Here is a 17,703-nt window from a genome sequence, read left to right on the forward strand (position 1 = left end):
GTAAAGTTTCACTAGCAGACAAATTTCACATTTGTCTGTTAGTTGAAAAAATATATGAACTTACCATATTATTTCAACTTTAAATATTATATGAATACATGATTTACTTATCAATACTGTACACATGTACACAAATTAAGAAATTACAATAGTAGGACTAGAAATGAAAGCAACCTTAACAAATCATCTAGGTGTTTCCTTCCCTCTCTTTATGACAATAATAATTATCATTTACTGAGTATTTGCTATTATTCAGACACTGTAAGTCTTTTATATCCCTTATCTAATAATATTTACATGGACCTGAGAAAACTGAAGCACAGTAAGAATAAATAACTTGTCTAATGCTAGACAGTTTATAAAGAGCACAGCTGTAATTCAAACTCTGACAACCTTACTGCAGAGTGCATGTTCTTACCCATTATGCTGCAAGAATGTAAAGCTGTCACATTTCAAGGATATTCTAGAAAATTATTATTCAGTGAGAAGAATTGTTGAGATTTGTATCCTGATTTGAACATCACATATTTCACACAGGTATACAACTCTGTACACCACAGATACATACAATCAACTATGTTTCAATTAAAAAATAAATTTCAAAAAATTTTTTTAATTTAAAAATGTTTTTTGTTAAACACTAAATATAATAGCAACTGTGTATCTTTTAAAAACTTACAGAATGAATTCTAGTTCTAGTACTTACTATAGAAATGTGCAACTTTTTTCTGTAAAATAGGGATAATGATGATGTCTACCCAATAAGCACTCTGGAAAATGATTTGGCATTATCTTGAAAATATAAACATTTGTATATCCTCCCTCCTAACAAACCTACTCCCAAGTATATATCCTAAAGAAACACTTACACATATACATCAAAAAATATGTACATAAAGATTCATAATAGCACTGTTTGTAATAGCAAAAATCTGGAAACAACCCAAATGCCCATCACTGGGAGAACAGGTAATTAAGTTTTGGCATATTTAAATGGTAAAATATTATTCCCTAGTAGAAATGAGTGATCTATGAGGCTGGCCAGCTAGCTAAGTTGGTTAGAGAGTGGTGCCAATAACACCAATGTCCAGCATTCGATCCCTATGCTGGCCAGCCCCCAAAAAAAAGAGAAAAAAAAAAGAAATGAGTGATTTACAACTATATTCAACAATACGAAAAAATACTAAAAGCATAGTATTAATTGAAAACAGCAAACCTCAAAAGACAACATACTGTTTTTACAAAGCTCAAAAACATGTGTAACTAAGTATATTATTTATGTAGAAATTCATACCTGATAAGACTTATTGAGGTAAAATTCAGGTAACAAAAATTTAACAAATTTAAAGAATACAATAGAATGGAACTCAAATGGAATTCAATACATTCACATTGCTGTGCAATGGTCATCACAATCAATTTTTGAACTTTTTTATCACCTCAAAAAGAAATTCCGTGCCATTTAGCTATCACCCCTACAATCTTCTCATTGCTCCCCCTAATCCCTAACTACTCACTAATTTATTGTCTGTCTATACAAGGGTACTTCAAAAAGTTCATGGAAAAATAGAATCAAAAGATAATATAAATCCTTCCATAAACTTTTTCAAGTACCCTTATACAGATTTGCCTATTCTGAATAATCCATACAAATGGAATCTAACAATATATGGCCTTCTGTGTCTGGCTCCTTTCATTTAGCATAATGCTTTTGAGAGTCATCCATGTTGTGGCATGTATCAGTATTTCATTCCTTTTTATAGCAGCTCTTTTTCTAAGAGAATGATAAAATGTAAAACAATGGTTAACTCTAGGAGGAAGCAAGGGGATAGGACAGGGAAAAGCACATTGGTTGGGACAAACTATTAATGTTCTAATTACTCAGACAGGAGGTGCTTATATTGTTTTATAACAAATATATGTTACATAAATTCCTTTGTGAATATCATATGTTGCATTGAAAATTAATAAAAGGGAAAAGAATAGTCTCTACCTCAGAGGGTTAAAGGATTAAACAACAAGACAATTAACATAAAAGATATAAAATCAGACCTGGTGAAGTTTGGGAAACACACAAAAATAAAACTGTATTCCAGTTCTGCTAGTTCGCAGCTGTATGCTTTAACTAGGCAAGTTAAGTACATTTGAGACTCAATTTCACTTTGCTTTAACCCTTTAACTGGGACTTATGACGAATAAATGAATATATAACTAAATGAATGAAAAATAAAAATATCATTTTCTGGAGTTATTATAAGAATTAGAGAAAATGAATGTTAATAATAATAGCAGGAGCTTATTTTTTTTTTTTTTAATTTTATTTTGTCAATATACATTGTGGCTGATTATTGCTCCCCATCACCAAAACCTCCCTCCCTTCTCCCTCCCCCCCTCCCCCCAACAATGTCCTTTCTGTTTGCTTGTTGTATCAACTTCAAATAATTGTGGTTGTTATATCTTCTTCCCCCCCCCCCCCGGTTTTTTTTTTTTTGTGTGTGTGTGTGTGTGTGTGTGAATTTATATATTAATTTTTTTCTGTGCACTATGAACAGGACAGTTTTATAAGTCCTTTCAGTGCATTAACTTATTTAATAAAATAATAAAATATATTCGATAAGTAAGGTCCCATTTTTATCCCTGTTTACAAATGAGGAAGCTAAGAAATAAAGAGGTAAAGTAATTCACCCAAGGCCATATATCTACTAAGTTGGAGAGCGAGGATTCAAAATCAGTGCCAGCACTTTTAACAAATACATAACATGGCAAGTAACACATGAAAGGTGCTCACAATAGTCCCTTTACTGTATTTTCCAAAAATACTCATTCCTTACACTATAAGAAAATGTACCAACAAATATTATGACTTATTTAATATCTCTCCTGACAAAATTTAAGAAGCAGTGCCTACCATGTAAAACATAAGTAAAATAGTAATAAATAAATGGTAGTTATTAAAATTATATTACTGTTTAGTGGTTCTTTAACAATAAGCAGAAAAAGGCAGCAAATAAAAGCTAAAAAGAGGCTTCAAGATAATAAAAAAATTCAAAATATGCTCTGGAATATACAAGCCTAAAACATAAATCAATCAGATATACTGTTTGCCATTACCAAGCTACTTTAAGAGCAACATGCTCCCTTTCTGCCTCAAAACCATTAAAAATTCAAATTCTATATATTATTTAATTTTTATTGCTACAACCCATCGTACTTCAAAATATTACACATCACATTTGAAGCAAGCATGTAATAGGTAAAAAAGAATAAAAATTAAGAATATTAAGAAACAAGTCTGGGGTTTCTTAATCTGGGGGTTTATTAACCTCCTCTAAGTACATGCTAACTTTTGTACATGTGCATATTTTCCCAGGCTGGAGTCATAAAACTTTCATTAGTTTTATCAGAGAGCCAGGTGGCCCAACAAAGGCTGAGAATCAAGGCAACTGTTTCAGTTATGGAAAAATATACACTATTTTTGACATTTACTCACCAGAAATATCCATGAATGCACGATCCCATAATTCACCTACTGTATAGCATTCTGCAGAAGTGATGTTGACTGAAAGAACAATATCATCTTCAACGTATTTTAGTATGAGATTATTTATAACAATATTTACATTATTTACAACTCGTCTAATCAGACTCTGCACATAACCTATAAAACAGAAGAAAAAAGGATTCAATTAGCCACAAGTGTATCAATAAATAATTATTTATTAAATTATTTAACTAAAAGTATGTGAAATGTGGGATTTAGCATAGTTTGCCAATAGAAAACTAAAGTTAAGATAGGTTAAAAGGCTTGCCAAAGTGACAGAGCCAATAAGTAACAAATACAGCCCAACAAAACTCATTATCAAGAAATTCTATAACTAAGACAAATCACAGAGACCATACCTTTTTAGTAACATAATACTAGATCCCATATAATGATTATCCTATATTATAAGCACTTTGCCTGATTTCTGCTTATTTTATAAACATTTTCCAAAATGAAACAATACTACTGTATTGTATATTATACAATATATTAGAAGATGAGCTTCTTTAAGCTTCTTTTTGAACTAGCTACCATCATCTCTTCCTACTTTGGCCATAAAAATATTCAAAAGTTATGCCTGAGGAAACAAAGATAGGAGAAGCAAGACCATCAGGACGGACTGAAGTATATTCACTTACTAATACACAATTTTAAGCAGAGTAAAGGACAGAATATGAATGAAAAAGAAAATGTAGAAAATTAGAAGAGTTAAGAAAGATTTTAAAAAGAATGCAATGAAGTTGACAGAAAACAACAAAAACAAATGTATGGAAGGAAACACATTGAATAAAAGTAGAATGACAACACAGGGAAATAAAAAAGACAAACAGAAAAAATGATTTTTAAAAACTAACTCAAAACAAAAAAAAGTAAATAGTGAACATTCTAAACAAGCGATGGAAAAAAAAGAATCTCCAAAAATTACAATTTCATGCTACTGTGGAATACTTCAAAATCTCATAAGTCTCTCACATAAGTGTATACACAGATACATTACTGAAAAATTTAAAAATATAAATAAAACTAATTAAATGTAAACAGCATTTTTAAAAAAGGACAGGAGAAAAAGATACAAAAAACTTGTCCACTATAAAAAGCTATTTGAAAGGTAATACAAATTCCACTATTTTTTAAAAATCTATTTAAAGAGTAATTAAAAATTTAGTTATTTCATTAAAAGAACATATGCTTGTATTCTTTAAACCAGGACTTTGCTTGACAAAACAGAATCAACTTCTGTCAGCAACTGACATTGTTAACACCTACACTAAAGCCTGCTGGGAGAAAGCTCATTTAAATCTATTCAACCATAACATGTTTGCAAAAACCAACTCCTTCATTCATTCCCAGTGATGCAAACAGGAAAGAAACATAATATGACTTAGGTTCAAAGTTTTCTCCTATATGGAGAAACTATTAGCAGCTTTTGGAATGCCAATTATCATATGCTATAAAATTAACATACAAAAATGAATAGATTTAAAGTAACAAATACTTTTTTATGAGAATAGATGCTAAAATAATTCTCAACAAATTAAACTTCCAAAATAAATTTTAAGTATCAAAATGTTCAACTTTAGAATGTACATTACTCCTCCATGTTATTACTACTCAACACAGATGTTAAAAATAAATGTTTCTAAGAAGTCAAACATGACTAATGTTGGTTCCTATTTCTCAAAAACCTGTCATCAATACAGAACTAATTAAAATCACTTGAGTTCATGAGTTTTTATATTCTTCCAAACAAGATAAAAGACAGCACTAAATAAAATGTATAATGCAAAGTAACAGAAGCATAATACGTATTTTAACTGACAGAACACTACTGATAAATTTTTAAACATTTTCCCTCAGTTTATCCTTATAAAACTGATATACAAATTGAGATAAGCCAATTCACCAAAGTAAAAGAATCAAATATTTAAAAAGAACTACTTCTGTACAAGACCATTTATGTTTCTTCATTAAAAATGCAAAGTAAGTAATAGGGACTTATCAATGGAATAAATGATAAACCATCTCTATAATCCTTCATAATATCTTGGTTCTAAGCAAGCTACAGGATAGTGTCAAACAGATCTAATAGCTCTCATCATTCCATATTTAGAGACTTCCCTGGGAAGACATCCCTTAAAATAACATAATAATAATTCAGATCTACCCCACAGGCATCTGAAAATGGAAGGTCACCCTGGGAATGTAAATCTACAAGATGTAATTTTAGATGGCTCTAAAACAGCCTGTTACTAGTTAACCTTTCCAGAAATTCTTACTATCCACCTGACTCCTACCCACAAACCCCATTCCTCTAAGCACATACATCTAAGTCCACACCAAACGAAAATACTGTAAATTATCTACTGACTTTGCTCAAGTTTTTCCTTCTGTTTAGAATACTTCTTATCCATTCTCCCTTCTTGTTCAGGCCCAATATAATTGTCTCCTCCCCTAAATCCTCTTCTCCAGTGTCCCTCACTGTACAAATCAACACCAACAACAACTGTCTCTACCACTTTTCTTGGGCTTATGTTACTACTGTCATTTATGTATATGTATACTTACTTTCTCTGATAAACTTTGAAATCCTAGAGGAAAAACTGTATCTTATTATTTCTGTAATAGTCTTAAATTAAATGGCATACATAAAATAATTTTGGTTACAAAGAGACACCATCTGCAATTGATTCATCCTGATGTAGTCACTGGGAAACCACATTCCTCACAATGAGAAATTCCATGGTTGATGATTTGGTTGCAGTACCTCAAAACATCTTAGTCAAGTTTTTGGTGTTAAATTTATTCAGGGTTATGTAGCATCATACGGGCAACTCTAACTTAAAGGGAAAATAAGTTATTTATTATGTTCTTGTCTTTTTTGGAAGACTGAAATTGTTTCAAAATAGAAACTTTTTTTTTTTTTTTTTTGTCTTTTTCGTGACCGGTAAGTGGATCACAACCCTTGGCTTGGCGTCGTCCGCACCACGCTCAGCCAGCGAGCGCACCGGCCATCCCTATATAGGATCCGAACCCGCGGTGGGAGCATCGCTGCGCTCCCAGCACTGCGCTCTCCCGAGTGCGCCCCAGGGTCGGCCCAAAATAGAAACGTTTTTAAAAAGAAAAAAATAAGGAATCTACCATCAGTGCTGTAGATAGCTCCAATAAAACACGCTATTTTAAAAAATTCATCAGATTTGATAACCAGACAACAATTTAGGTCAACTACTGCAGGAGTTAAGGAAAATAGCTGTGCATTGAGGATACTATCAGCATTATTATGTAATATGGTCACAGAAGTTCTAGACAACTATAAGAGGGGAAAAGAGAGAAATAAGTATAGTATTGGTAAGGAGGACATAAAATCATCATTTCACAAAGATGACAGTATTTTTTATATAGAAAATCCAAAAGAAGCAACTGAAAGATGCTGAATACTGATCAGCTAACAGAATATATTAGCTTTCCTACACAACAAAGTGATAAAAAGAAAATAAAATGGTAAAAATGGCAATCCCAATTCGCACTATAATATATGAGATAGCATTTTCCATCTATAAAAGTTTCAAAAAAATGTTTTTTAATAATAAAAACCAGCATAGGACCAAAGACATACTTGGAAGAAAGTATTGCTACATACTTTTCACAGAGTAATTTGACCACACATGCCAAAAATCTTTAAATTACTCATGAATTTTGATTCTATAAATTGGTAAGAATTTCTCCTAAGGAAATAGAGGTGCATGCAGAGATTTACCTACCAGTATGTTTTTTAAAGCATTTTACAAAACTGAAAATGACAACCTGATCATCAAACAAAAGGGGATTGGTTGAATAAACTGTGGAATAGTTATACAATGGAATACATACCAGTGATTAGAATAACATTGCAAAAACTACTATGACCTAGAAAACAGGTTTCTGGAATAACATTAAATAAAAAATTCAGGTTACAAAAGAAAGTGCGTGTGTACATAAAGAGTCTAAAAGGTTGTACACCAAAATGTTAACATGTTCCAGTTCTGGATGAAATAAAGAAAGCACTCCACCCTATCTTTCCCAGGGAATGCAGCAATAAAACCTGGAGAGAAAGTATGGAGCAGCTACTTTGGGACTCAAAAGTAAATAGTAGGCATGAGAGGGAAAACAGGAATGAAAATCAGAGCTTACAAAGATAAAGCCAAAAATAAAATGGTAGATGTAAATTCAAACGTATCAAAAATTACATTCTAATTTAATTGCACTGTGGTCAGAGAGGATAATATATATGGTACTGATTCTTTGAAATTTGCCAAAACTTCCTTTTTGACCAAGACTTTGTCAATGTCTGTAGATATTCAATACATGCTTCAAAAGAATGTACACTGTCTTATCTGCTGGGTGAAGAGTTTTACATGTATTGTAAAACAATCTTGGTAATTTTGAGATTCAAAGATCCAATTTGGGGATTTGTTTTTCTGTGTGATCTACCACATTTCAAGGCTAGGTTGTTGGGTGCATACAAATCATTGTATATTATGTGTAGAACTGTACCTTTTATTATAATTTAGTATCTCTATTACATATCTCCATTAATGCTTTTTGCCTTTAGTTTTCTTTTGCCTCATTTTTATACTAAAAGTACAAACTTATTTTTGGATAATATTTGTCTGTTATGTCATTTACTTTCCTTTCATTTACAATCATTCTTGCTTCTTTGCTTAATACGTGTGTTTTGATAGCCAAACACACCTGAACATAACTCCTTCCTTGTTAGTGCCCAAAATATATTATCTGTGCTTTGTGAGAACTCTTCCTCCTACTTTGGCTTTGCACGAGGGTTGGTAATTTACAAAGTCTTCTATACTAAATAGTTAATTCTTTTAGGGCAAAGATAGACTTTAATGAGATGCTCCAGCATATTCTCACTCACACAGCAATATAGATTTAGGAAACTGAACAGCCTGCCTCTGCTAAGCAACATTTTGAAATTCAATCTAATTAAAATGAAATAAAGGCTCTTCAATTATCACCTTTCCTGTAATAAACAAAATGGAAATATCAGATACTTTGAAGATTAAGAAAACAATAGCTTGAAGCATAATCTATTAAAAAATGGAGATAAATTAATGAGAAAGAACACCTGTATGGCTTCCAAGTCATACATAATGTCCATGAAAATAGTTTTCCTCAATGAAATTTAAGCAGAAGAGTATGTATCACTTCCAGCCTGGGGCTATTAAGAAGTACACAGTCTTCTCCAGATTCTTTCCTCACAGAAGAGCTGAAAGCAGCAGAATCCAAACTCTGATCTAGAGGATACCAGAGCCTCAAGGTTTAAGTAGCCTGAGTTTCTGGTACAGCACCGTCTATGAACTGGTACATAAAAACCAAAAATAACACTTCTGTTTTGTTAAGCCACTGAAATTTCGAGGTTAACATGTCTACCAGTTAACATTACCCTAACTTACACAGTTTGTCACTGTTATTAAAAAAAATTTTTTTAAGTTCTACCAAAAAACTTAAATAGGCGTTAAAACAATAAAAGCATTAAAATGGTAAAACATAAAAATAGAAAATATGAAATAAGTTATGCATTTTTAAAAATCATTTGCAACATTGTCTTCTCTACTCTTAGATATCCCAGAAAGGAACAGCTTTAAATTTTTGTACGCAATAGGCAAATTGAAAGAAAATGTTTGCACTATTTTCTGTAACAATATACTGACATTTTCGACTATGGTTCTTGAATACTTGATAAATTACAATATTATTAAATTATCTGAGATATCCTCCAATGATAAAGCTCTCTTCAGGAGATTTTTATAAAACCAATCCCTAAAAGCCCAAGATGGAAAGCATTTAGGCACCTACACACACATACATACATACATACACACACACACAGTCCTCTATTTCATACATGACATTTTCTATAGAAAACAGAAAAATGTTTCTACTTTCTCATTCACAAAATATGGGCCAGATCAGAGGCTTAAGCTGGGACCTATGGATGGACTTCAGCAGGTATGTGAATACCCTAAAGTTATATGCAAATTTTGAATCTGCATATGTGGGTCTACAATTTTTCCACAGATTTTCAAGGATCCATGACCTAAAAAAGACTGACAAACCAGAAAATCTCAGATAACTTCTTATTCCAAATTTCAGTAACTCTATGAATCTGACTATGTAAACCTGAGGAAAATACTGTGTGATGTTGTACAGCTTAGTAAACACAAAAATACCTATTATGAACCAGACATTGTATTAGATCAGGGGCCACCAAAAGAAGGCCTGTGCCATCTGGTTTTGTAAATAAAGCTTTATTTGAATACAGCCATGTTCATTAGTTTATTAATCGTCTATGGCTGGGTTTGTGCTACATGAGATGACATAGTTATAACAGAAAACATGGCTTGCAAAGCTTAAAATATTTACTAACTGGCCCTTCACAGAAAATGCCTGCTAGCCCCTGTACTAGATGATGAAGGTCAAAGATGACTAAATCACACCTTCTGACCCAGTGGGCAAAGTCTTTAATTTAGGTACATCCTAAACATTTCCATTAAAGTGTGTGTGTGTGTGTGTGTGTGTGTGTGTGTGTGTGTGTGTGTGATAGTGTATACATACATATACATATATACACATATTCTGAATAAAAGGGTAAGGAGAAGAAAGGAAAGAAATAGGAAGCTATGCGATGGAACACAAAATTTGTCTCTGAGCCTTCTAGCAGGCAAGAAAAGTAGGGAATTTTTTTTAAATGAGTAACTATTAAGATAAAACATACCCGTTAATTAGGAGACACTGAAAAAATTAAAGAACAATGTCCTTTAAAGCCATTTTTGTAAAAATGCAGAAGCATATCACAAATTGTTGCTTCTTATAGTATCTTAACAATAAAAGCCAAAGGCTACATGACTTAGAAAGTATGGAACTTGCATTAATCAGCTACAATGTATATCGACAAAATAAAATTTAAAAAAAAAAAAAAAAAAAAAAAAAAGAAAGTATGGAACTGAATAATCCAGGTATCAAGCTTAGAAGCAGTCTCAACTTACACTGAGATAAAGTCCAGACATTACTGAGGAAAGCATGAATGAACAAATAAATAAATGACACATCCTTAAACTCTCTAAGTAGTAATTATAAGCATATCTTACAGGATATGCTCAACCCACAAATCAAAACTATTACCATTACGCAGTAACTGAAGTTCATGGCTGATAGCTAATATATCATTAAATAAAAGAAAATGTGTATGCTTCAAAGCGGTCAGATTCAAACTCTTTTGACCTTCCCCCAGTAAGAAATATTACCTCATAACCCAGCACAAGCACACACATAAACACAAATTTCTTGAAATGTTACAAACTTTTACATGACAATATGCTATGTGGTTTTCTATTCTATGTCATTTATTTTTTAAATGCTTGCCATGACCCATTAAAATTGCTTTAATAATGTTCTAATTGGTCAGGATCCACACTCTGAAAAAGACTATTCTAGATACCAAGAATAAAAATTGCAAAGAGGATGTTAAATATATTGACTTGTATTCTTTTCCTATTAGAGAGCCACCTGTTCTTCACGGAAACAAAACAAATGATTTTGTTTCTACTGGCAACACCAAAACTTTTCTCAAAACTCATCTCTGGATTTATAAAAATGCTCAAACTCCAAAATTCTAATCACGGCTTCTGGAAGAAATAAAAATTTTGAAAACAGGAATGTATCTCTAAAATAAAAGAACCTTAATATGATTCCCAGGCAGGATGAGGTTGCCAGAATGAGTCGTCAAAAACCCGTATGAGTTAACCTTTAAATAAAATGATTTACCACTATCCAACTAGATTCTCCAATTATCTTTTTCTTTTCCTTTGGCAAAATTAAATTTAGCTACTATGCCTCTCAGGAATTGGTCAACAACTTCATTTACTTCTTTAACCAACTCCTTAACTGTGATTTATGTCATCATAAAAGATATGAGTCCTCCTACTAGGTAAGGTAGAAAAGCACAGGGTAATCTAAAGTCTACCTCAAGTAGTTCAGGTAGAACACAAATTCTTTTAAATGCCACTAAAAATAGGAAATTTCATGTTATGTTGATGTTTTTATGCCACTAAAAATAGGCCAATTCTCCCAATTCTGAATATCAGTGTAAATTCTAATACCTAAAGAATCATTAAAAGTTTGTGACCTGTTTTGAGTACATGCAGCTTAGCCCCATAGAAGGTTTCTATCCATAAAATCAGCAATTGACGATAGCTGTAAATTGTGCTTAAACAAGTTCTTTCTTAGAAGAAACAAAATATGTAACAAGAGTCAACAATTAAACCTAAAACTAATTATTTGCCAGGGCACTAATGGGGAAAAAGAGACAGAGACAAAGTGCGTGCAATGCTTCTATATCATGAGCTGGTATAAAGTTCTCAGGGAACATGTAGTCAGAAATTTGGAGGAGTAAAAGAGTATCTTTTTTTTTTTTGGTAGCTGGCCAGTATAGGAATCCAAAATAGAAGAGGGATAAAAGGATTACCCATGTAATAAATAACAGTTTAATTTAATTTACAGTTTAACTTAATTCCCTGGGATTTTTACCAAGGAGTTAATTAGTAAGAAAATATTTTTAAAGTTCTGGAACCATCATACTACCCTAAGCAGAAATGGACAGATTTAGAAGTAAAATATCTTCTAACACTGTCTCCAGCTTGTAGCAATTAATTTATCCAAAAGCCAGACAGATTACCAAAACCTGTTAGATAGAGTTCTGAAGAATATAAAGCATCAGCACTAACATCACTATAGCACTAGTTAACAATATTCAATTCAAGTATAACCTAGAACATATATTTGAAGGAAAGGGGAGCTATGAAATGGTATACCTAATTCCAGCCTCTTACAAGTAGATGGTGCCAGAAGACTGCCAAAAATTAACTAGGTTAAAACTAGCAGAAAGCCTACAAACCTTTGGCACAGAAGACAAGTATACACTAATATCCAACATACCTCACAAGAAAGTGACTGATAAAATAAAAAAGAAATGACTGACAAACAACTATCTGTAAAAAGGCAGCAATGCATCTTGGCCATAGAACTGACATGTAATCATCATATTTTTTCCTTCACTAAATATTTACCAAGGAACTGTATTTTGCAAGCCACTACTGTCCAAAGTAAATAAAAACTTCAGGAAATAAGATGATATATAAGGTATTTTCCAAATACAAAATTCTGTGATTCCATTAGTGAATTTTAGAGCTTCCAGAAACTCAGAACAATCCTAGTGTTCTTCCTCTATCAAGATGCAAGGGAAACAAAAAGACTATCATGAGTTTTTGCTTAGAGAGGCTATAAGAAAGAAACTCAAGAACAACTTGTTGCAAAAAAGGATCAAAATTTGAATGAAAACCACTTGTGAGGTCTCTGGACCCAACCTATTCTGAAGTCATAAAGCAAATGCACATGCACAACATACAGCCTAAAAGTTTTATGACACCAAAGAAGAATGAAAATGTATATTCTACCAAGGACTACAACAATGATCAGTAAAAATTGAAATTTTGGCTTTATTAATCCCTTTAGAAGTTACCTGGTGGTAAATCAGGATCTGTAGGAGCAGCCTGCTGAATTCTCCTGGGTTTTATTGATGGTTTTGTGTTCTCATTAGTACTACGGTTGGTAGAATTAGAACCACAGCTTTCATGGTCATCCTATTTTTTAAAGAAAGAAAAGGAAAAGCATCAAGGATATTCAAGAATTAGGAAAAAATTTTCTGAATATATGCAATGTATGGTTACTAAAGGAGATTAGACAAAACCTTCTAATTTTATTTTTTAGCTCTGAAAAAACTATATAACCTATTTTCATAGTGTGCAGCATTTAAAAAATAACTAGTAAAATCTATAAATTCTTCCTTTCTTTAACTAGTACCAAAACAAACTACTTGACAATATACAAAGAATTCTGATTTACAGTTATAGCAAAAGAAAAGACTATTTAATGGAAGTTTTTAACAATTTTCATGTCTGAGTGCAAAATAAATGGAAAGGGTCTTAATTTTTCCCCTATTGTTTGTATGTTAAAATCCTCACTATTTTGAATCCAAACTAACTTCTTAGTCTAACAATAGTGACTGAATTTTTCATGTTACATATAAGGTTTAAATGGGTTTAATATGGATAACATAGAAACAAATTACACATATTTTTGAAGTGTATTCCCTTATATATAAAATGCAAATGAGTACTCTTTCCCTGTCCTGATTCAACATTTTATATAATGTTCTCATTTACCAATTGGTAGATTTACAAAAACAAATTAGATATAATACCTGTCCTCGAGGATTTCAGAATCTATCAAACACATACATAACTACTTCTACAAGAGCAGTAAGTTTTCTGTTTGTTTTTAAGTAATAGGACGACAAAGGTAGTCATTCTATTGGGAAGAATGTTTTAGGTTAAGATTGGAGGCTAAATGGTGGGGAGGTGGGGAACCGTAAGCAAAAGCAAAATGGTATAAATGTATGTAGCACATACAAGAAATGATGATTAGCCAAATAAGGCCAACATATACAATGTTTACCAGAAGCTAAAGGCATTCATTGGTTCAATAAAAACGGGGCAATGTTAAGAACTACAGAGATATTCTCAGTCCTCATTTTAGTTCACCTGTTTCAGGATCTGGTAATTAGAAGGAGGCTGCCAGTTAACCTATAAGAAAGGAGATTTGGTACTTCCAGTAGAGGGACAGGAGTGAGAGCAGTAATTGGGTAGCTGAAAAAGTGAATGAGAAGTTAAAGTAGAATCAATAAACAAAGATTGCTCTTTCAAGGAGATGGGCATTACAGGAAGAAAGTAAATAATGAGGTAAAAACACACATCATATTTCTTATTTCTTTTTTAAGGACAAAAGAACACATTTTTGCTTGAAAGAAAAATGCATATGTGGAGTGAGAGATCAAAGATACCAACACAAAGGGGAACTGGTGGTACACTGTGTACCATTAAATCATAAATCAATAGTAACAGTATTTTATAATATTTACAAGAATGGTGATAAATTTAATTTTTCTATTTTATATATTTGAAGAGAAAATTTGAAGAGCAAATAAAAATAATGACTCAATTTACCAATCTAATAGAGTAGTAAAGGCAACAAAGAATCCTGATAAGATCTTTAGAAAACAAAAATTACCAATACCACACTAAGAGAAATACAAAATAAAAAAAGTTGAATCTTTCACAAGATAGCATGGCTTCAGATACATTAGGAAAAAAAACTGTTTAAAACTTCACAAAAGCAAAAAGTAAAAGATTTGCTATTATAAACAACAAATTTTCTCATAAACTTTTGTTCATTTTAAATTAATGCAAAGCAAACATCACAGTGTTTCATTCCATAAAACGACTTCACTATTCAATCTTTATAATGACATCTTCTGTTAATTTCAGGGATGTTAGTCTTTAAATACTAAAAGACTACTACTGTGAATAAAACCTTACTGTAATTACTTTTAGCTCAACTTACATCCTTTAAAATATCCAAAGTCATACACTTCTGCACAACGTTAACATTAAAAGCACACTATTAATTTCTGAAACGTGGCTGTCTCAAAAGCCCAGAAGTAAAACATGTTCATTAAAGAGATGTGAAAAAGTTCCAAGTGAACTGCCAAAACTAGCATAATTATGAAAATATTTAACACTGAAACCATCTGAAATCACATACTGTATATAGATTACAGTGATGTCATAATAAATATTCCAGCCAAAATGCACTAAAACTACTGCACTCCAATAAATCTGGCATACATGAGATGACAAACATTTTAAAGCAAAAGAAAGAATAAGTTATTTTTATTATATTTTTTAAGTTATTAGCAGCAAAGAGGGTTAAAGTAAGTAAACTAAACATGAGTTTTCAAATAGTTAAAAAAAGTGAATAAAGCTTCCCTACAAACTAAATGTTTATATTATTCAAAAGAAAAACAAACGAAATAACTTTGTTTGTTTAAACAAAATTTATAATAGATCTGAAATTTAAGTGTGCTTAAAAAATGAACATTAATCATGGTACCCACAGGAATCAAACATTACCAAATAGGTGAACACTTCTTTCTTAATTATAGTTTGGAAATTATAAATACATATATATTATAATTAGAAAATAATCCTTTTGGTAATTTGAATTTATCTTCATTTCAATTACATATTAATTGTATCAATTACAAGTAAGCTTCCATTCAAATCCTGCCCCAACCAAATTAAATAAATAAAAATAAGGCAAACAAGAATAATTATAGCATTTACTATTTAGATCGGAATTACTTCCGTCACTAGTTTTGAGTTCATAATCTGCCTTTAACCAGTAGGGATCACTTTGGATTATTACACATTTTTACTTCATTGAAAGCCCCTAATTACTAATAAAAGAAACTTTGTTCTCCAAAATATTAGCTAAAATATTTTGAGATAATTTTTAACCCCAAACACATTACAATTATATCTTTCTAATTCAGATTGCAATTTTTCCAAAATGTCTGGTAAGTATATTTCACGGCAAAAGAATGTTTTCTCTTGGGGACCACATCGCTATTTCTGAAAATACTGCCCTTTGCTCCTCATGAAACAGCAAGAATGACATTTCCTTACAAAAGTTCCTAACAGAGGGAAAATGTGGCAAACACTGTATGTAAATAGATCCACTACTTTCACATTGACAGATCTTGGGTTCAAGTTGCAAACTTTTCTCTTTAACCCTTAGAGAGCTGGTCAATTAAAACTTGAAAACCATCAACTCCCAGATTCACAATGGTGTGAATAAGATTAAGGACAAAACTTAAAACAAGTAACTGAATCATTTCAAGTCCTTGTCTAAAAACAGAGCAAGAGGTTAAGATCCAAGAATGAGATGAAATAAAGAAGGAGAAACTGAACTGTGGAACTAAGAAGTGATGTGCTCTATGCTCTTCAGCCTTACAGCATCAAATTTGGTCAGCAGAAAAGGACTAAGGTTCACTTGGCAGCTCTGGTCACCAATAGGCTCCTAAAACAGTGAAAAGGGGTTGGAAATGAACTACTACAAGGTACTTAGGTACTTACATTCACCTCTATCCTCTCCAATAACAAGTATAATGGCAATTGTCAAATGTAATAAAAATCCCTAAGACTGACACTGCATTTCATAGAGTCAGAGAGCCAAATAAAGTCACAAACTCAGAGGCACACTTTGACAACACAAGAGAGAGCCAGGGAAAACACATTTACTAACTTTCATGGTAAAAATAGGCATCTCTGACTCACTTCTACCCTGAAAGCAATATTGATAAACTTAATTTTAGTTATTAAAAAAAATACCAAGCATGACTTTAAAAAGGAGGAATATGTAGCACCAATTCTCTTCACACCTCAACACCACAGTGGAGGCTGCTTCCATCTTCTCTCCCGTCAAGAATGGAGATAAGGAATTATCATAGACTGAGAAAAAAGGGAAGAGTTGACTCTCGCTTGCATTCTTTTACTTTATCATCTCAAAAGAAGGAATAACTACTAAAAAAAAAAAAAAAAAAAAAAAAAAAGAAGGAATAACTAACCTGACTGACCAAAGATGAACACTGATTGCGCCACATTTTAATACTAAGAGATTATTGTACTTACTGTAAACACTTTGGTGTCATGGCGCCTTTCCTCTATATCTGAGATCCATGCTACTGAGTAACAGGATCAGATCCATTTTCTCCAAGTGACTCAACTATTAGCCATCTCGTCTGCCTTTTTTTAAATTTTTAATTGTACATATTTGTGGGCTACAGTGTGTTGTTTCAATATATGCATATATTGTACAATGATTCACTTAGGGTAGATAGCACATACATCACCTAAACATTGACCTTTTCTTTGTGATGATTACATTCAGGATCGTCTTTTCTAGCTATTTAGAAATATCGCATATAATATTATTAGCAATATTCAGCCTAGAACACCAGAACATATTCTTCCTATCTACCTATAACTTTGTATCTGTTAATCTACCTCTTCCCCCACAACCCCCTTCCCTTCACAGACTCTGGTAACCACTACCCTATCCTCTACTCCTACAAGAACTTTCTGTTTTTCAACCTAAACCTCACATCTTTTATTAAAATTAACTCAAAATATCAGACATAAATGTAAAAC

At 32.0% G+C, this 17,703-nt stretch overlaps 1 protein-coding gene across 2 annotated transcripts in view; it reads right to left on the minus strand.

The window, feature by feature from the left end:
• The window catches only part of VPS13B (vacuolar protein sorting 13 homolog B), a 794,525-nt gene that overhangs the window by 748,117 nt on the left and 28,705 nt on the right, over positions 1–17,703 (minus strand). For both annotated transcript variants that reach the window (XM_063079322.1, XM_063079323.1), the window contains exons 4-5: positions 13,116–13,236; positions 3,491–3,658 (exon numbers count right to left, since the gene is read on the minus strand). In XM_063079322.1, the coding sequence (XP_062935392.1) occupies positions 3,491–3,658; positions 13,116–13,236 (289 nt within the window). The remainder of the gene's footprint in view (positions 1–3,490; positions 3,659–13,115; positions 13,237–17,703) is intronic.

Source organism: Cynocephalus volans, chromosome 15, assembly GCF_027409185.1.
Source record: "Cynocephalus volans isolate mCynVol1 chromosome 15, mCynVol1.pri, whole genome shotgun sequence".
In the NCBI taxonomy this organism is placed as follows: Eukaryota; Metazoa; Chordata; class Mammalia; order Dermoptera; family Cynocephalidae; genus Cynocephalus; species Cynocephalus volans.